General features: G+C 41.5%; 2 protein-coding genes across 2 annotated transcripts in view; one reads left to right on the forward strand and one right to left on the reverse strand.

Moving 5' to 3' along the window:
- Positions 1-1,499: 1,499 nt before the first annotated feature.
- Positions 1,500-20,671, reverse strand: MORN5 (MORN repeat containing 5). Its single transcript, XM_072430036.1, has 5 exons — positions 20,522-20,671; positions 19,410-19,557; positions 18,805-18,916; positions 16,802-16,933; positions 1,500-1,750 (listed from the first exon to the last, which is right to left on the reverse strand). Exons 1-5 carry the CDS (start codon positions 20,566-20,568, stop codon positions 1,671-1,673), a joined length of 519 nt encoding a protein of 172 aa, XP_072286137.1. The 5' UTR covers positions 20,569-20,671; the 3' UTR covers positions 1,500-1,670.
- A 146-nt stretch (positions 20,672-20,817) lies between these two features.
- Positions 20,818-21,409, forward strand: part of NDUFA8 (NADH:ubiquinone oxidoreductase subunit A8) — a 7,726-nt gene continuing 7,134 nt past the window's right edge. The window contains exon 1 of the mRNA XM_072431512.1: positions 20,818-20,934. Coding sequence (XP_072287613.1) covers positions 20,884-20,934 — 51 coding nt within the window. The 5' untranslated portion in view covers positions 20,818-20,883. The remainder of the gene's footprint in view (positions 20,935-21,409) is intronic.

Genomic DNA, 21,409 nt, shown 5'->3' on the forward strand with positions numbered 1-21,409 from the left:
AAATCATAGCAATGGGACTGTTATTAAAGGGGATCTGAACTCAAAACGAGAACATCTAGATATTTTAGTTGTGTCTAAAAAGCACTCTGAAAGTCTGGAATTCCTTTTAAAAAATACAAATGCCCTGTGCCTAGGCACTCCTATTCTGTAGCTATATAAATGCAGTGTGAGTATAATATTATTATGCAGGATTTATATAGCGCCAACATATTAAGCAGCACTGTACATAAATAGGTGTTGCAAATAACAGACAGATAAAGACAGTGACACAGGAGGAGGAGAGGACCCTGTCCCAAAGAGCTTACAACTAGGAGGTGGGGGAAGTATCACACAATAGGAGGGGGATATGAAGTGGTGGGAAGTAGTGACAGTTTCAAAAGACAATAGAAGGCGGGTAGACAAGTTTGAAAAAATGGGTTTGAGTGCTCTTTTAAATGAGCAGAAAATGGGGGCCAGACGAATAGGATGAGGAAAACCATTGTAGAGAGTCAAGGCAGCTCTAGAAAAGTCTTGGAGCCATGCCAAGACCTGTGGAGGAATTTTTGTATCAGATAGGTAGGTGGGACAAGAGCTATGGAAGGATTAGTGTATCAGGTAGGTAGGTGGGACAAGAGCTGTGGAGGGATTTGTGTATCAAGTAGGTAGGTCGGACAAGAGCTGTGGAGGGATTTGTGTATCAAGTAGGTAGGTAGGACAAGAACTGTGGAGGGATTAGTGTATCAGGTAGGTAGGACAAGAGCTGTGGAGGGATTTGTGTATCAGGTAGGTAGGTGGGACAAGAACTGTGGAGGGATTTGTGTATCAGGTAGGTAGGTGGGACAAGAGCTGTGGAGGGTTTTGTGTATCAGGTAGGTAGGTGGGACAAGAGCTGTGGAGGGATTTGTGTATCAGGTAGGTAGGTGGGACAAGAATTGTGGGGGGGATTTGAAGGCAAAGCACAAGAGTTTTCTGGATAACTGATGTTTCCTTTTATCAGCCTTTTAGCACTAGACTTGAATGGGGAGACTTGCCCCCATTCACCTCTAGTTCTGAATGGCTGAGAAAAGGGAAACCCTGATGATGCTTGAGCTGTCATCAGGGTTTCCCTTTCCTCCGCCAATCACAGAGCGGAGCAATCAGTGGAGCTCTGTTCTGCTCTCGTTGTGGCATGTGTTCTTGCTACGCTAGGGCTGTCGGGTGTCAGTTATCTAAGTTTTCTGGTAATCTGAGTTCCAGGTAACCGGGGTTTCACTGTATATGGAAACACTGCAGAACAAGGCATGGTAAGTTAGCAATGGGAAAAAGATCAGTTGCAGGGAGACCACATGTATCACCAATGCCTTGTCCTATACTTTTATCACCTAACTGCAAGAAAAACTAATAAAACATGTTTTAAAATAATAAAGAAAACATATGCATTTTTGATCCTGGGGGAGAAGGGGGGAGTGATAAGTTTGTACAATTTGATCAGGTGGACAATATACAGTACATGATATAGGCATATTTGATACACTTCAATATAATTTATGAAAATGGTGAATTTATTGACACACCCGGGTGTGCGTACATTAGAGACAACATACACTTGGTGGTATCTCTGACGTTCTATATTTGGAAGAACGGTTTATACAATGATGAGCATTGCTTACAATAACTGCTGAGATATTGTTTTGGTGGTTGTTGTATCTGAGCTAATGTTTCGGTTTGTATCCTGTAATTTCATCCCATCCCTTCCGACAGGTCTGAACGATCCATTTGTGTTCATCGTCATCTGTAAAAATAAACAAGTAAAACATCATTTGCTTTTAAGAGGCCTAATGCAGGCAAATAAAGAGAACCATCCAAGGCGAATCAGAGGCATACTTTTTTTGCAAGGCCCATGCAACCAAAACACCAATGGCTTTGCAAGGTAAAAAACAGAGCACCCCCAAAAGATATTTATCTGGGACCCGGCCTTCAATGATTTCAAGGAGCATGGGTGATGTTGCATTGGTTTCAGGCACAGCTGTGGGTTTGAAATTCCATATGAAAGCAATTTTGGGTATTGGCATGCAATTACTTTTTGTGTACCAAAAGTGATGTCCCAGTGCAGAGCTGTAAGTTTGAAATCTTACAAGAAATCACCATTGAATTGAGCTGTTGGAGTTTTTTGCTTTGCTATAAGGCAATTTGACGTTACCTATGCCACCAGAAGCACTGGAGGCCCAGGCTGGGGTAAGTCATTGATAGTGCTGATTGAGAGCCAACAGCCACAAAAAGTGTCAAGCACTGGCCCTAAAAGGGAGGACACGTAATGTGTTCTTAGCATGGGGTATGATGCCCCATGGTAGGTGTTAATTAACAAATGAGAAAGGTGTTAACTAACAAAAGTGTCACAGTACACCAAACCAGCTTTTCTCAAAATATTCTACTCTTGAAATAACTTTCAGGTTCTCAGGGAACCGCTTCTATAATTATTATATCCACAGCTCAGAGTATATTAGTGTGGTGGTCAGTGGGAAGAATTCCTCTTACATTGCTGGCCATTGCGAAGAATGTCACCCTTATAGATAGCCAAAAAGATCATTGGTGTCACTTAAACCGACTTGAGAGAGCCAACTTTCTGATGGCTAGGTTTTTGAGGAACCTTAGGGTTCTGTTGAGAAAACTACACTAAAAACTAATATCCAACCTCAATAGTATTGCATCCGGTATTATGAAAAACCAGTAAAATGAAAAAGCAGTGGTGGTGGGTTCAACCAATTATCTCCGTTGTATCAATTCTCTATGGTCCTTGTAACTGGCAGCTCAACATGAGCCTGTCCTTTGTGTCTTTGCCATCTAAGTACATTGAGAGTAATGTCATTGTGAATCTGAATGTTATGGATTCCGCTGATCAAAAATTTCCACTCATCTGCAATTTTTAATACAATATCGCAACAATGGAAGGAAGTCAACACCTTTTTTATTATATGACATCATTTTTATATCGGTATAATAAAACAGAAGCAATATGGAATGCAGACTGCCATGCTGATAGATACATTAGACGTGCAGTGCCACACCAAATATGCATTTAACAATGTTTCTCAACCAGGGTTCCTCCAGAGGTTGCTAGGGGTTTCTTGAGCAATGAGCAGTTTGTGTCTCTTAGGTCAGTCTAAAGCGGATCTATCACCTGAATTTTTACTTTTCATAAAAGGGGAGACAATTCCTAATTTTTTTAACCCTTTTTTACAAAAAAGGGTTATTATTATTATTATTATTATTATTAAACAGGATTTATATAGCGCCAACATATTACGCAGCGCTGTACATTAAATGGTTAAGCCCCTTCCCTTCTTTTTCGCCACAGAGATAAAGACTGAATGGGAGCACAAAGCCTACCTATGTCACACATCCCAGGAGACTTATGTTTGTTCCTTCTGCGCATGTCCGATTTAGGGCATACGCAGAAGGGACTTTTTTCCTGTAATGGTAAAAAAATGCACATGTGTGAGCTCAGTACTCTTTTTCCCATTTAGGCTATGTCAACTCGTGTCTGCACAGAGTGAGATCCGATGACGTAACCAGAAGAAGGAAGAAGATGGAGGAAGATGGCAGCCCCTGGCACTACCTCCAAACTAGGAGGAAGGTGGATTCCAGAACAGCGCGGGACTCAAACAAGGACAGCGCAGGAGAAATCAGGATTCTGCAGAAGTAAAGGTGAGTATGAATTTTTGGTTTTTGGTTTAGTAACACTCCAAATGACACCAATGATCTTTTTGGCTATCTGTAATAGTGACAATCTTCCCAATGACCAGCAATATAATACTGTGAGCTGTGGATATAATAATCACCTTTTTTAAAACATTGAGAAAGGCTGGCATATAGTGTAACTCCTATATACCAGAACTTAAACAGTTACTGTTAGTATATAGTGCTTCTACGCAAAGAGAGCGATTTCTGCGTAATTACTGTAGTTCCAAGGCTATTCGAATCCGTGCAGCTGCAACCTCTTCAGCGGTAACCCATGAAACAAGACAAACTGGGCTTATTATACTGAATAAGCCTTAAAGCCCCTCCCTGATTGTTAATAATTGGCAGCAATGGACTTAACAGCCACTTGACTATCCTTTTCACATTACCTGGCGGTTCAGCCAACAATTTGAATGACAAATGTATGTTTCTTACTGCAGCTGTCTCTGAACGCCAGCACTCTGATCTCCTGCCTTTGAGCCCCTAAAAAAAAAAAAACATCGCAACTTTGCCTGAAAAGCAAACAGCATCGATGTTTAAGAAGCAATTATTTTCCTAAGTATTGATTAGCGCTGGCAAGTGTAAGCCTTATAATGAGCGTTCTTCCAATAGCGGCAATTTTCAATATGATAATGTAGCGACAGGGACCGTTTTATAACGCTTTCTTTCCTAAACAGCGGTAGTTTGAGGTTTATTATAAATGAGATTTCTAACCTCAATTTCCAACTCTAGTGGATAATTCTTGCAAAAAAAAAGCAACTAGCCCGTGTACCTGTTCCATCTAATTCTAGTTAAAAGAGAATCGGCACTTTTATCAGATGCTGTTTTTTGTCTTGCAGAGATAAGTCTGTGATGGCAGAGCGAGTGATCGTTGTGAGATATTAAAATCTGAATGGTTTTTATTGTAGGGCATAAAAGGTTGTTTTTGCATTGTAGAAAACAAAAAAGTGAGGTCGTTAAACTATGGCAGAGCAGGCAGCAAAATAGGTTAGTATTATAATATTTATGTTGCATTTTTTTTGCTTGCTACTGGCTGCCAACAAACTTTTAAACTGAAGAAAAATGTGACTGACAATAATGGGCAATGATGCTAAATGATGTCTTTCTTCATTTTTATGAAAAAAAAATCCTCTTTCACTGCTCTCTGTAGTTCTCTTCATTGGCTTTCATTTCACCCTGGATCAAAGTCAAGCTCCTGGGCTTTGCCTTCAAATCCCTCCACAGTTCTTGATCCACCTACCTACCTACCTGATACACAAATCCTTCCACAGTTCTTGTCCCACTTACCTACCTGATACACAAATCCCTCCACAGTTCTTGTCCCATCTACCTACCTGATATACAAATCCCTCCACAGTTCTTATCCCACTTACCTACCTGATATACAAATCCCTCCACAGTTCTTGTCCCACCTACCTACCTGATACACAAATGGTCTTTCTCATCCTATTCGGCTTGCTGCTACTTTCTGCTCATTTAAAAGAGCCCTTAAAACCCATCTTTTCAAACTCACCTACCAGTCTTCTTCTGTCTCTTAACTCTCACAATAATATTAACTAGTAATTATATAACGCTTCACAAAGTCCATAGTGTTTGCACTACTCACCCACCAATCCATTTCCCCCCTCCTATTGTGTGATACTTTCCCCACCTCTTAGATTGTAAGCTCTTCATGGCAGGGTCCTCTCCTCCTCCTGTGTCACTGTCTGTATCTGTCTGTTATTTGCAACCCCTATTTATTGTACTATGCTGTTTGTTACTGTTTATTATTATTATTATTATTATTATTATTAATATTATTATTAAAAATAAAAAAGTCACCCACTTTTTCTAGAAAGTAGCAGACACAGTTGTCCAGGAGTATATTATAAAAGTATATGATGGCCTAAATATTAAACACAGTGAGAGGTAAGATAACACTGATGATCTGGTTTCAGTGACACCTATCATGGGGTGGGATATATCGGGAAGCAAGAGAACAATCGGTTCTTGAAGGTGATGTGTTTCAGTGTTCGGCTCTTAGGTACTCTGACAAGGGCCATACAATGCCCAATGTTGGTGCATCCGAAGGTGAAAGACTAGGCACTTGGGTCTGATTCAACAGATGAGCTACTGTAGATCAAACTGCTGAAAAATCTAAAGCAGATGACCTATAACCACATTATTTACTTTATATAAAAATGCTGTTGAAAGAAAACTTTGGCGAAAGTTGAACAACTTGGGTGAAGAAAATTAGGTGATGAAGGAAGAAGAAAAAAAAGAAGAGAAAGAAGACGGCTATATGCCCAGTTCTGGACCGTTGTCCATTCCGTGCTGGGACAAAGAAGGAAGATAGGAGGACACGGGACCGACTGGACAAGGATTGCAGAAGGTTTGATGACTTTCCATTTACATAGGAAAGTGTTATTTTTTTTAATGATAGTTCTGCTTTAGTGACAAAGGAAATGTGTAATCATGAAAGAAAGGTGTCAGAACACTTAGTGCCTGGCAGCTTGCTGTGAATCGAGATGTAGCCGCAGACCAAATCAATGCTGACCCAAATTCACTACCAAAAAGCACCTACAAAGGGGATTTGAGCTTCATAACTGGATGATGGAGCAGTGGAAGAAGGTCACCTAATCTAATACATTCTTTCTTCTTTTAGCTCAAGTGGATGGCCACGTGAATGTGTGCGTTGTCGGGGAAAGAGATGGCAGCACAGTGCAAAGTAGGCACCTCAGCTTACTGTAAAGATCCAGATACCACAGGACACCAAAATGGCTCTGTCCCCTCAAACTATGGACTCTACAGGACCTCTTGTAGAGTCCATGCCTCAAGGGGACAGAGCCGTTTTGGTGATAAAAGGGTGGCTCACACAATATAAGGCAGGTGGTTTTACTGTTTTGGAAAGTCAGTGTATGTCTCCATCACATTGTATACCAATCAAAGTGTTCTGCCAGTTCCTCCAATTCTGCGTGCAATGCAAAACATACTTTGAGTCCTTACATGCCATTGTTTGTGTCACTGTATGATTTGGCTCGGTCTTCAAAATCACATAAAAAATAATCTTCATCCAGGGACAGGGGTTTAGGCACAGGTAGTAGGAAAGAAGAACATTGTTTTGTTTTCATAGTGAATTGTCTTCGGGGTGATCTTTGACACCAGTCACCGTTTAGTCCGTTCTGTAAAAACAAGCCACATCTGAACTCTGCTACGATAGACATCCTAAAGAGGCCCTCCCAGAACAGGGCACAACTTCTGTTAAACCTGTCTTATTGAGACATTGCTGCAGAGGACTTCCTGAATATTTCCTACCATCTGCTTTAGATACTTTAGTGGGCTAGTCTGCAGCCTTGGAGTTTTCCTGCTCCTTCCTGCCCACCCTACGCAAGTTGTTCTGGATGAGTTCCCTATCATTGCAGATCCCTTCCTCGTTTTCTTTTGGCCTATGGTATGTTTTTTGTCTTCCGTTATTTCATGGCCTTGTGCCCTAATGTGTCTCCTGCAGGCCTGCTGTTTCAGAGCTGCTTCATCTGTCAGTGGTTTTTAATCCAAAGCTGTGCCGTGCTGACATATCTGTACATAGATACAGATCAATAAATCTGAAGAAGGATCCAAGATAGAAAGGTGAAATATACAGGAACAAAAAGTAAAATTCATTGGAGTGGATGTAAACGCCATTACTAAATTATACCTTTACCATATTACAATTATTTTGAAAGTCTGCAGCTAAATCCAAGGCTGTGTCGTGCTGACATATCTATACATTGGCACAGATCATTAAGACTGAAGAAGGATGCTAAATATAGGGGAACAAAAAGTAAAAATCATTGGAGTGGTTGCAAATACCATTTCTAACCATGTTAAAATTCTTTCAAAATTCAGTTTTAAAAAAATATTCCTGATGATCCAGCTATGAAGGTTCACGTATAAATGCTGCTTGTGTAGCAACGCTCTGTCTTTGTCCCAGAATTGTGCTCCTCCATTGTCATACAAATAGAGGTGGAGGCTACAAATGGTGTTTCTACACACATTGGCATGGTCAGCTAAGAAAGACATGGCTGGAGTGCAAAGACCCTGCGGGAGATGAGAAGAAATGAGATGCAGCAAGTAAAAAACCTAAAAGATTGTAAAAATAGACAAAAAAAGAGGGTTTTTTTGGCATAGAAGGGTATAAATATTTACTGGAGTAACAATAAGTGATAACAAGCAAACAATCAGTCAATATAAACAAGGGTGTTCACGAAAATGTAGCCATAATTTGGCTCCAAACATTTAGGCAACCAGAAACATATTGTAGTTTGTTAGGGTACATTAGGTGCCCATAAAGTGCAGCTTAGTCCTAGTTAGATATATGAGAACTAAATCACCTTCTGTTCTTACTTTACAAATTTAGCCTATTAAAAACTAAAGTATGTTGTTTAAAACAATGACTATTTTTATGATACCCAGATCTTTAGCTCTTCCGCCAAAACAATTAAAGCAGAGCTAAACTATGCAATACTCATCTGTTCCCTCACAGGGTGCCACCATCTTCTTCTTTCTCCTTTTCCTTTCAAAAATCTTTGGCCATCTTGATTGACTGGGATGAGGTAACTCATTCATTCTTAGCACGAGCAGGGGGTGCTGGAATTGCCAGATATTCTGGCAACCAAAGCTAATGCTGTGCATGCACAGCTCAGCTTTTTTGCCAAATACCTGGACTGTTCTGGCAGGTAGGAGGGATTATTGCAGAAGGGACGTCATCTGGTTCTTTCTGCAATACTGGCCTGCCTGGTCATGGAAAATTAAAAGTGGAACCTTGGTCCCGCTTTAGGGGAGGCTAATAACATACACTTAGGGACCCCTTTGCAGAAATATGGGAGCTACAGGGCCTGATTTGTTAGGGTTTTCTAAGAATAGAGTAGACGAGCTGTAATGCCAGGTTCGCAATATTGTTCCACAATTTTGAATATATTCATGTAATGCAGTGTAATTCTCATTCTCCACAGTACTCCTATGCAATATGATAGTTGATAGTCGATACCAAACGTTCCGACATTATGCAATGCACAATGATGTCATCATGTGACTGTTTATACAAGGATTTTGTCATAGTCAGGATATCTTATAAACAAAGGTTATAACAACGAGTTCAAAGCATATACGAGGACATGGGATGCATGGGTGTTCCCGCTATATTGTTAATCGTTACAGGTTCCTGTGTTTTTGGAAAGCTCACTGCTTATCTCAGTTGATATAATAGTTTCTGCATACCAGAAGTTTTGGGATGAATGCCAAGTTAAACTATTCATGAACAGTTGTAAAACATGGTGTCAGACTAGACAACGGGGTAACACTTGCAAGATAAAATCACTTTCATTCATTCAATTTAAATTTCGTATTAGATACATATATAGGCATTTATTTATTTTGTAAGTAAGACTAAAATTGTGGTCTATCCAATATCAGAAAAAATCATTGTGGATTATGGAGATACCAGTAGTCCAATTCTGGACTATGCCCTCTGTCCCAGTGCTCCCCCAAATGCCTTCCAGGGTGTATTTTTTTTATACTTACCTAAAAGTCCAAAGTGGTCACTGGATGACACTGGGTCTTTCTCTTCTCTCCAGGCAGGAAGGTCTTCTATGATGTAGAGAGTGACTATTAAACTTCATAAGTGCTGATGGCTGGTCACTACTTATGGCCTGCGAAACAATCATGAGTACTGTGAGCCCAGGCTGATCAAATTGCACACATCCTCGGGTATGTTTATGACATCTTGGACCTCACATAAAGTGTGTCATCCAACCTAGAATAAGACCAGCATTGAACTATGGAGCTATTATACAAAGGGCAAGATCAGAAAGTTGCCCCCTGCAGAACAATGACTTCAAGTGTTATGGAATACTCACCTATCCCATAGGTCCTGAAGTTGGTTATTGGATGGGGCATGGGGAGTACTGTGAGTCCAGGTGGGTGTGAAGACACTTTGGGCTCTAATGAAGAGGACTGAATGAAACTAGTTGTTATTAAACTCAGAAGACCAGAACTAATCTGAAGAGTGATTCTGCAAAGTCAACATCAAAAAGTTGCCCCCTGCAAAATACTGGCTTATGGATAAGACTTACAGAATACTCACTTATCCCTTCTGGGATCTGGGAACCAACAGACTGGACAACGAGGGGTTAACAAGGGAGCTAGATAGAGGAATTACTGAATTAGCCAACAGGTGTACAGGAACTAGCTCAACAGAACTAGGGGACTCGGCAACAGTGGAGACTAGTTGTACAAACGCTGAGTGCTGTGTCTGAGCTAGCTAAATAGCCAGTGATGATTAAAAAGCTTTTTTCTGATTGGTCAGCGGGTTGGGCGAAGCTTATAAATCTTGGGAACGTAGGCACGCCCAGAGTCATAACTGCCCGCGTGTGTAGGAGAGACATGCCTGCGCTTTATGAGAAAGAGGTATGTGTGACAGCATTTCAGCAGTACCGGTGGGTGGTCCCTACTCATTGACTGAATGCCATTCTGCTCAGGAGTGCTGTGAGCCCAGGTGGGCGAGATAACACTTTAGGCTCAAATGAAGTGGGCTAAATCAACTAGATGTTATCCAACCCAGAAGAAGAGCCGCACTCAACTGAAGAGAGATTCTGCAGGGCACAACATTGGAAAGTTGCCCTTTGCAGAAAACTGACTGGCTCATGGAATACTCACCTACTCCATAAGTCTTAAAGCTAGACATTGGATCAGGTTGGGTCTTTTCTTCACTCCTCTTCAGACTGGAAGGTCCCCTATGATGTGGAGTGCCTGTGGACATCCCCTGCTCATGGACTGGGTGCCACTCAGCCCAGGAGTACTGTAGTAAACCCAGACTGGTGTGATTGGGTGACATGACACTTTTGTTCATGATACTTTTGGCTGACACAAAGTTAGGCATTACCCAACCTACAAGAAGACTAACACTAAACTGAAAAGCGATTTTGCAGGAGCAACATCAAAAAGTTGCCCCCCCCCCCCCCGTCACCCCCAGCAGAACACTGGCTTCATGACTTATGAAATACTCACTTTTTCCAAAAGTCTAGAAGCTGGTCATTGGATGGGGCTTGACCCTTTTCCTCTCCAAACTGGGATATCTGTCTAATGTAGACACCTCAGCAGAGCTGGTGGGTGGTCCCTACTCATTCACTGAATGCCACTGCTGTAAAGGCAGACTGGTGTGATAACACATACCCTTGGGGCATGCTCATGGCACATGCTCATGTGCTGAATGAAGTTAGGTGTTATCCAATCAAGAAGATGACAAGCACTGAGATGAAGAAAGGGGCAACTTTCTCGTCTTATTTCTTGCAGAATGTCTCTTTATTTGGATAACAGCTATCTTCATTCAGCACACTTCATGTGAGCTCAAGGTGTAATAAGTACACCCTTGGGTTGTGTGTCATCACATCGGCCTGGGCTTTCAGTACTTCTGGGCCGAATAGTGCTCAGTTCCTGAAGTGTAAAAGTCATCCTCTACCATAAGGAGTACCTGCTGATGAACACTAGTCTCATAATGTATGGAATTCTCATTTATGAAATACTCCTTTATTCCATAAGTCTTGAAGATGGTCACTGGATGGAACTGAGCCCTCATCCTCTTCTCTCCAAACTAGAAGGACCTCTGTCATGTACAGAGTGGCATTTACACTTCGGTAGTCCCAGGGGGCAGTCCCTAATCATGGACTGAGTGCCAACTAGCCCAGGTGTACTGTACGCCTGATAATCTGGGGTTGTGTCACCTAGTGCTAATATGAACAGGGGGAAAAAGTAAGAATTGCAGCAAAAGCTGCTTTTTTTTCATTTTTACTTGTGCTAGGCTGCTTATTTTTTAATTCTAGAACAAAAGCTGAAGCTGGGCTTCAAGTAGTCCGTTGTGAGTTCTAAAGCTGAGATTTACTGCGTGCTCTTATAGGAACCCCGAAAAAAAGTGCTCTCTTTTACAGAATAAAAGTAGGCTGTTGGGTTAATATTTGCTTCCTACCAGTGAGAATTTGTCTTGGCTTTGACAAGTTATATATAAAATGCTCTTGAATCAGTCCTCAGAGATCAGTAAGTGCTGCCTGTGGTGCAATGACTGTTCACAAAGAATTTCTCCAGCTAAGATGAAAAGTGTCAGGAGAGGCTTTAAGTAAGGTTTTCTACAAAAAAAACAGGTTCAATTGAGTAATTGTGGCAAACTGGTCCGCAATTAAATTCAGTATAATCTCCCCAGCCTTGTTTAGCAAGAAAAAAAAAATAGGCCTCCCCACTTATGTTCTTATAATATAGGGTGAGGAATTGTTGGGATTTTCTAAATCAGCAACTTGCAGGTTTATATATTGATATCAATAAACCTGATAACAAAACCTTACCATGTCGCTAACTATACGACAAAAAAAAGTGTTCGGGTTGTGTCAATATCTTTTCTGATTGAGAGCTCCAGGATAACTAAATAAATAAATGGTTCGGGGGCGGGTGGATATATAATATTGAGTTCTACCTATGTGATCTGGTGCACAATTAAACTCAGACATTTACTGCAAAACCCCTAAAACCCCCCAAATGGTCACAAGTAAAGACTTTTTCTTTTTTTAATTAAATGTATAGCGCTGCGTAATATGTTGGCGCTTTATAAATCCTGTTTATTAATAATAATAATTTTATTATTAATATTATTATTATTATTATTAATAATAAAATGGAAAAAAACTTAAAAAAAACTTTTACAGAGTGTACTTGTGGACAGGCAATGAACATTCAATAATTTGCAGTCTTAAACAAAGTCCACTGACCTCTATAGCTGCAGGTACTGTGCAGCAATTCATTCCCATTCTCTCAGAGGCTCAGCACACTTTCTTCCCCCCTCCTCAGCCGCTCAGATCCCTCTCCTAGCAGACTCAGTGGCTTAGATCACCCTGGGTCCTTAACCAATCAGTGTCTCAGCAACTCAGCTGCCCCATCTAACATCTAACAGTGATTGAGCAGCTTATCTAGCCATGCCCAGCAGAAATCAGCAGCTCATCTGACAGCAGTAACTCAGCAGCTCAGGAGAAGAGAACCTGCATAGCCCCAGGTGATATTTTGCTAAGAATAAGACTAGAAGGGTGGTTAGAGGTGACACTACAATATAAGTATAAGCCTAAATATCGACAGCCAGCAATGAGCCTAAAATGCATCCTGCAATAAAACGTGTTAACAATGTGTTATTGCAACAGTGCATTCTCCATGGATGCAATGGGATATTTTGTGTTATTTTGCAGCACGTTTCACTGGAATTGAAGCAAAACTAAAAGATTCATTGAAAAAATGAAAAGCTTTGTGGGTGCATTTCAGATGCAAAACTTTAAGTAATTGTTTGATGAGACAAAAATAAAAAAAACAGTTACCTATATTTCTGAAACAAAAACCCAAATGGGTCCAGATTGCTTTTGCCTGCAACCCTTCCGGAAGACGTCACACAACGGTCATTACCCAGAGTATCAGAGTGCGGGTTCGCGTTTCCTAGCAGTATTCAGTCTTCTTTTCACATTTTCATTGTTGAACATTTTAGACGCTTTCATAAATGCCTCTGATTGCCTCCCAGTAAAAACTGAATAGCCAAGCAGGAAATGTAGATTGCAGACGTTCAATGGAAATAAAGGTGCTAAAAACATCAGTGTCTATCACAATGCATGATATAGCTTTGCACGGGAATGTTTAGAATTGATGGCAGAATAAATGGTACTGTGTTTTTAACTGGAAGATGCATGCAAAACCGATGCACAAAAGACAGCCATTCAGAGCGGTGAAAGGACAAGATTTTTTTTTTAAATGGCACAGTGATTGTGTAATTAGTGAACGCGGAAATCTTTCAATCACCATCACTGCGTTGGAATGTTTTACTGCTACAGCTGGAGTGCTTTGCTTGTATGGTCACCATTGATTTTGCAAGTGTGCTAGCTATGGCAATTTAATGGATTTGTATAGGCATCTGCCATCTGGATCACAGCCCTGATGATCCCTGCCACATGATAACCCCACCCCCAGAACTACATCAGCATTGTTTTGATGGAAATATAAAATAAAAATATAAAAACATATATATGTAGGAGGAAACAGAGAAGGTAGAGGCAGAGTTCTGTGGTTTAGCTGGAAGATCTGACAATATTGCTTGAGATATCAATGCAGCAAGGGCACTGTGTTCTTATCCCAGACAGGAAGTTAGGTGCTCACTGGATTTCTAGCAAAGCAATTAGTAGTATAAAACATTGGAAATGCTTTTGCAGATGTACTGATCTGTGATTGCTTTTCATTTGGGAGTTAGAAAATAAAATACTAAAAGTGTTGAAAGTTTTAGATTTCGTTATAAAAGTGGAATTTTTTTTCCTTTGTCGGCATCCTATTCCACCCTCCCTTAAGCCAACACACTCACAATTACACAGTTTTAAGACAGAACTAAACCTGTGACTACTGACCTACTGTGACTACTGGAAAAAGTGCAATTTAAGTTCCACTCTAAAGCTACGTACACACTTCCAATGGTTCTCGCTCAATATTCGGCTCATGGCCGATATCGGACGAGAATCTGAAGTGTGTACAGCGCCCGTCTTTGATCATCCGAACAAATGTCCTGGCGGATCAACGGACAATGAATGATCGTAATGCAAGTGAAGGGGGAGAGCATGCAGCAGGGTGCCCCTCCCTTCCTCTCCCCCTCCCATTTGCCTAGAGCAGATTGGTGCTGTATGTACAGCATCGTTCATGCAATGTGGAGTGCTTAGTCGTTGCAAAGGATCGTGAAAGATCCTTTCCAATGACTATAATTGCAAGTGTGTATGCGGCTTAAGGCCATGCACACACGTCAGATGATTCTCGTCTGATAATCAACTCAGGGCTGATATCGGACAAGAATCTGACGTGTGTACAGCACTCATTGTCCTTCGTCAGTCCTGGCGGATCCACAGACGACAAACAATCGTAACGAAAGTGAAGAGGAAAGAGTACTGCGAGGTGCCGCTCTGTCGTTCGCTCCCCTCTCCATAGAGCAGAACGCTGCTGTATGTACAGCACTTGCTCATGCATCGTGCTGTCTTTTATCGTTGGAAAAGATTGTGAAAGATTCATTCCAGCGACAAATATTGCACGTGTGTATGCAGCCTAAGTGCCTGCCAGTTAAGGATTCTGGGTTTGTGTCAGCGGCCATCAGTTTATGGTGTTTCTAAAATCATTCAGAATTCATGAATAGTCATTTGAACTGCAGGTGTCTTTCTCCTGACCTGAAACTGAGCTGCTATAGATGCATCACCATAGAGGAATGCAAAATGAATTTTTTTCTACCATTAAGAAACTTTTTTTCTAACATTCACTTTTAATTTAAAATTTTTTTCTTGAGTTATCGTTTTATTAAAATAGTTTATGATCTTTAACAAACTGTTCAAATTAAAAAATATATACTTTACAATAGCAATGGGTACCAGAATCCTAATTTGCATGTCAATATACATAGGATAAATTATAGAATCAATTCTACTCTTTTTATTTCGTGACCCCAGAGTTCAACTTTTAAAAAAAGCAAAAATAAGAAAGTCAGTCATTTTTTTACTGTTTGATAATAAAGCAAGCAATGGGTAGTTTCTGGTATGAGTGTTCACTGAGCGCAGTTAATTGAAAGCATTGGTCATCTGGAGCTTAATTGTTTAAGCCTAAAACAAATAAACATTCCAGGACTTCAAATGATGATGATATATTAGGCAGGAACCCACACTCTGAATTTGACTATCACCAGCCAAAGTTCTCCTTTTAAAGCTCAGGTCTGCAGATCTTACCCAGCACAATATTATGACACAGGAATTACTTTCTGTGTCTACAGCAAAGAACAACATTTCTAGCCAATGAATTTGGCTTTACATTTGTTTTTGCCATTAACAAAATTGATGAGGATGGTAAGAGGCTGTTTTATTCGATGCCATCTGGAATATTTGTCATCATCCATCTCTTGGGTCTTTATGTTACCGCTAAAATGTGGCTGCTATTAAATGTATTACAGGAAGAGTAAGATCAAAAGCAAGGGGGCTCAGCATATTAGGCCAAGCACACCTTTTTTGGCAAATATTGGAGACAGGAACGTAAAAGGGGAGCCCCTTGTCCACTTACCTCATACAAAAGGAACATTAAAGTGTATGCTAAGTGGAAATGAGATGTTGAAAAAACATTTTTCCTTTCTCATTACCTTTCTGAGCTTCTCTATGCAATGTAGATAGGTCGTTGATGGTGGGAGGGACTTGCAATGTGCCATATAGCACCTAATGCCTTACTACTCAGCTCTGATCCAAGATGCAATACTCCCCCAGCCGCTCTCTTCGCTCCTTCAATGACCAACAAATGACCTCCTCACACGCACGGCTTCCAGACTTTTGTAGAGCCGCCCCGACTCTCTGGAATGGTCTTCCTCATCCGGCTTGCTCCTACTTTCTGCTCATTTCAAAGAGCTCCTAAAACCCAACGCTTCAACCTCACCTATCTATCTTTTGCTATCTCTTAACCCCTAACTACTTCCCACTATTCCATATCCCCCTCCTATTGTGTGATACTTCCCCCGCCTCTTGGATTGTAAGCTCTTTTGGGCAGGGTCCTCTCCTCCTCCTGTGTTACTGTCTGTAATTTGCAACCCCTATTTAATGTACAATGCTGCGTAATATATTGGCACTATATAAATCCTGTTTATTAATATTTTTACTGTATTTACTGTAGTATTATTATTATTATATATAATAATAATATTAATAATAATATTACAAGCAATGACCCCAAGGAGGATCTAGGCAAATATTAGGCTGCCATGATGGGTGGGTCTCATTCTGGAGAAGTAGGTGGTCTTAGGCTGCTTGAATGTGCATGTGGACATTCCTAGGTAACATGCACATGTGATGCTGAGCCTCCATGATTGAAAGAACTGAAATCCAATAAATAAATGGAGCAGGCCAGGGACAATCAGACTGGCTAATGCAAGATTTTCATTGTATTATACAGTTACATATCCCCCCATGTCATTACCACCCTTGATGAAGGGCAACTGTGAGCCCCAAATGTATGGATTTAGCTGTTTATTCAGCTTAACATGAGAAAACAGAAAATAATTGTGAAGACTAACCGGCATTTCGAAGGAATCTGTGCTGGTAGTCGTTCACCACGCGACTGACTGGATCATAAAAGCCGTCGCCGCAGTCATAACAGCCTTCTGGAATTTGTCGAGGAGGATCTAAATCTGTAAGTTGGGAACGACCTATAAAGGAAATAAGAACAATACAATGAGCTGATTTCTGCTTAAACAGTAATAAAACCAAAGTGAACCTTAAATGAAGGATATTCGGGTTGTTCTGTGTATTATAAACAATTAAAATGTTCACAATAAATTATTTTTTCTTGTTACGTTTCAGTGCTTTGACAACATGAGCTCCATGGATGGCTGCATTGAATTTCTAATGGTAAGTTTCCTGATGGCGGGTTTCCATTCACATGGAAATTGTATGAATTCATGTTGGCCACAATTTTGTACACCTGGGCATCACACCTATATGAGAATATATATATAATTAATTTTTTGATATGGCTTTTATATGAGTTGTCCCCATAGCCATTAATAAGGAGTTGATCCCATGGCCATTATTATTGAGATCCCCATCCCTTAAGGTCAATAGTATGGAGTTGCCCCAACCCCCATGGCCATTAGTAAGGAGTTGCTCCCCATGGCTAATAATACAGAGTTGCCCCACCCCTCAGGGTCATTAATATAGAGTTCCCACCTATGGCCATTAGTGTTGCCCCCATCTCTATGGCCATTAATATGGAGCTGTGCCTTCTCATATGGCCATTATTTTGGAGTTTTCCCATCCCCTATGACCATTATTATGGAGTTACCCCATCCCCTATGACCATTATTATGGAGTTACCCCATCCCTATGACCATTAATATGGGGTTACCCCATCCCCTATGACCATTATTATGGAGTTACCTCATCCCCTATGACCAATAATAGGGAGTTGCCCCTATCCCCTATAGCCACTAGTACACAGTTGCCCCCATCCCCTAATGCTAATAATACACAGTTGCCCCCATCCACTATGGCCGTTATTATACCATTGCCCCCATCCCCTATGGTCAGTAATATAGAGTTGCCTGCATCCCCTATGGTCATTAATTTAAAGTTGCCCCCATCCCCCATGGCCATTGAAAAGGACTTGCCTTCATGGTTCTTAATATGGAGTTGGCCCCTTCTTCCTGGCAATAACATCCTTCACTCTTCTGGCAAGGTTTCCAGAAGATTTTGGAGGGTGTCGGTGGGAATTTGCCTCATTGGTGAGGTCAGGTGCTGATGTTGGATGAGAAGACCTGGCTCACCATTCCAATCTATCCTAAAGGTGTTCAGTAGGGTTGAGGTCAGGGCTCAGGACACTGGAGTTCCTTCACACCAAACTGGTGACCCCATGTCTTTATGGAGGGGGCTTTGTACCCCGGGGTACAGTCATGGAGGAACAGAAAAGGGTCTTCACCAAACTGTGACCACAAGGCTGGAAGAGCACAATTGTCTACAATGTCTTTGTATGATGGAGGATTACTAGGACCCTTCACTGGGGACACCTGAACCCCATCATTCAGCGGAAAGTCAACATGCTTTCCGACAGAGCAACCCCAGGTGTCACCTATAGACATGTACTAAAAAACCCTGACCCTGGATGTGAAAGATTTGGGTTATTTTGCCTATGAATACCCAATGTAAAGGTTAGGTGCAGTGAGCTGACACTGATTACAATTAATATTAAAAAATCTGCACATGGCCAGGAGCCTATCAAAGCCACCATTTTATTGGCCAGCAAGAGAAGGTCCCAGCGTGGTGACAAACTGAACAAAGGACTGACTGATCTCTCACCACCCACCAGTCCCTATGAGACAGAGAGACATTGGGCCTGTCCTATTAAAGCTTTCCATGACTAGAGAAGAAGGATAGAAACCATTTGCCATCTAATAGCAAATGATTTTTAAGAAAACCATTCCAGGTTTGCTCGATCACCAGGTTCTCCCATGATGGTCTACCTTCTCCAGCCTTTCAGAGCTTTAATCATACAGGCTCGATATGAATTTGAGTGTCACCATACCTGCTGGTTTCAGTCCATGGCAAATTTCAGTATAAAACCTTCGATCGTAACCGTCGCAGTAATGCCATTCGTCTTTTTCGTATTCCAGCCCGTCGGCAAATGTGTATTTCCCCTGTTAAACGGAAGACATTTAGGTTGCATGAGGGCAGAAAGCCAGCTAAAATAACAAAAAACAAATCAATAAATTATAAAGAGAACGCCCACTTGAGATGCCACATGATGGACCTGAATAATTAAACTTCTCCAAGGCTGAAGAAGACAGATTATCATAGAGGAAGCTGGGTGATCCAGCAAACCTGGAATGGATCTATTCCAGGATTGAAAATATTTGCCAACTAATAGCAAATGATTTGTAAGATATCCATTCCAGGTTTGTTGGATCACCCAGGTTCTCTCATCATAGTCTATCTTCTCCAGTCTTGGAGATCTTCAGGCCCAATCACAGTCACCCATAGGAGATGAAAGGGGGCAGCAGTGAGTGAGTGACTAATGGCCCCCGTAATGCCGATTTATTATAAACCAGCAAACAGGGGCTGCCAAGTGGCTGCTAAGGTGCAAAGGGGACCCCCAGGCTGTTCTCCCCGCCTGTCATTTGTCAATCATACCTCCTTGGCGATGCCGCAGTCCCACCGTGCCTCATACTTGCTGCCATTGGGGAAGTGCAGCGTCCCGCGGCCATGGAACATCCCGTCTCTCATTTCCCCCTCATATCGAGTTTCCGTTGGCAATATGTATTGCCCATTGCCTTCCAATCTACAAGAGGGAAAAGGACAGCAGAGCGTATAAATAATCCAAGAACAAAAATATAATACTTGCAGCTTTATTTTTTTTCTATTCAGGATTTTTTTTTCCATACGGTCACCCTGCCAGTAACACACTTCCTGTCCCAGGGTGACAACACCAACTTTTATTCTATTTAGGGAGGAAGCCATGGTTGTCACCCAGGGACGACCAACAATCAAACATCCAACATATACAAAAACCATAATAACAGCACTGACGCAGGCAGGATTGTCAGGTATTTTCTGCTCTTGCTGGAACTGCTGTGAGAAAACTAATGCAGCTACCGCATTTAGTAAGCTGCACCATATTTCATTATTTTTAAGAGAGGGAGACCAAGACATATTAGAAAAACCGTACAATTACCAGCCATGTAAAAAAGGCTGCTTCCTCATTTTCTAAAAGTTCTAAATCAACTTTGGGTAGAACCTCTGCTCCCCTATTTCTACCATGGTTTCTCCTGCTGCTTCACCTATTACAACAGGTGGAATGAACCACTGTGCATGGGGGAGGGGGGCAGGTTTTACACCCAGGTCAGGTACCTGCAGTGGCCAGTGAATTTTGCACCTGGGTAAATATGTAGAATTCCTGTCCCCCCTTTTCCATATTGGTTTCTCCTGGTGCCTCATTTGTCACAACAGGTGGAGTAAACCATTGTGCACAGGTGAGGGGGGGGGGGGAGTGTTTCACCCAGATCAGGTGCTTGCAGTGGCAAGGACATTTTGCACGAGTAAATATATATAAACTAAAAAATACTTCTGCTTTGACATGGCTGCTCTTTTAAAAAAAAAAAAAGTTGGCCTATGGTGACAGAGTCACTTCAAGAGTAATTTGCATGTTTACTTAACCCTGTTTAACATAAAATAAAATATTATTTATACATTAGGCCTGCTCGTAAGCAATGTTCCCCCCGTATTCGTCACACTGCTCCCCGTACCTGTCCTCCCTCCGCTCCCCCTGGTATTGACTTCCAGTGTACTCCATCTTTATCTCAGGACACAGAGCGTTACCGTGGCAACCAAATCAAGACGCCTCACCAGGGTAACCCCCAGATCACGTGACACGGAGCTTGGTAGGAACGATTCAAATTTGAAAAAAACTGACATTAATAGTTTTAAAACGTATTGAAATATAAAACTGCCTTGGTTGGTTGCAAATTCTAGATACGTAGTCGTATTTTATTTTTGGTGTAGTAAAAAAATCTATACGACGTGTAAACGTCAGCACGTAGAAACGTGACCTAAGAGTAGACGTATGGCGCATGCGCAGTGAGCTGACCTTCCCGGGACAGAAGCAGCCATGCCCGGTAGCATAGATCTACCCTCGGTGGACGAGCTGTCAGTGCAGGAGGTGGGTGTTGTTGTGGTGTTATAGGGAATATATGCAGTGCCTGGTGGGAAGGATATGTGTCAGGACTGATATAAGGGGTTATTATTGTAACAAATGCAGTGACCTGTCCTGAATGGGGTTCCAGGGGTCACTGCAGGGCAGTCTGTCTACAATAATAATGTATAGATAACAATAATTTATAATGACCCCAATTTATAAAGAGACTGGTGAGGGGAAAGACAGGGTCAATTGGAAGGAGACCTTGCACCAAAAGATATTTCTCTTCACTTCCTGTTTTGCAAATGGCAACAGGAAGTAGAAATGTTTAGGCCAGCTTTGACCTTGTTTGGGCCATTGATCAGGGAATTCGGGTTTGTGTTGGTGGCATTCATTTGACCTACTTCACAACTGCAGCATGGTGGAGGTTCCCAACTCCGCCCCCTTTATTTGCTGCAGTCCCCAGCACAGCAGGGGGAGAATACTGCGCGTGCACAGC

This window comes from Pyxicephalus adspersus, chromosome Z (genome assembly GCF_032062135.1).
Source record: "Pyxicephalus adspersus chromosome Z, UCB_Pads_2.0, whole genome shotgun sequence".
Classification (NCBI taxonomy): domain Eukaryota; kingdom Metazoa; phylum Chordata; class Amphibia; order Anura; family Pyxicephalidae; genus Pyxicephalus; species Pyxicephalus adspersus.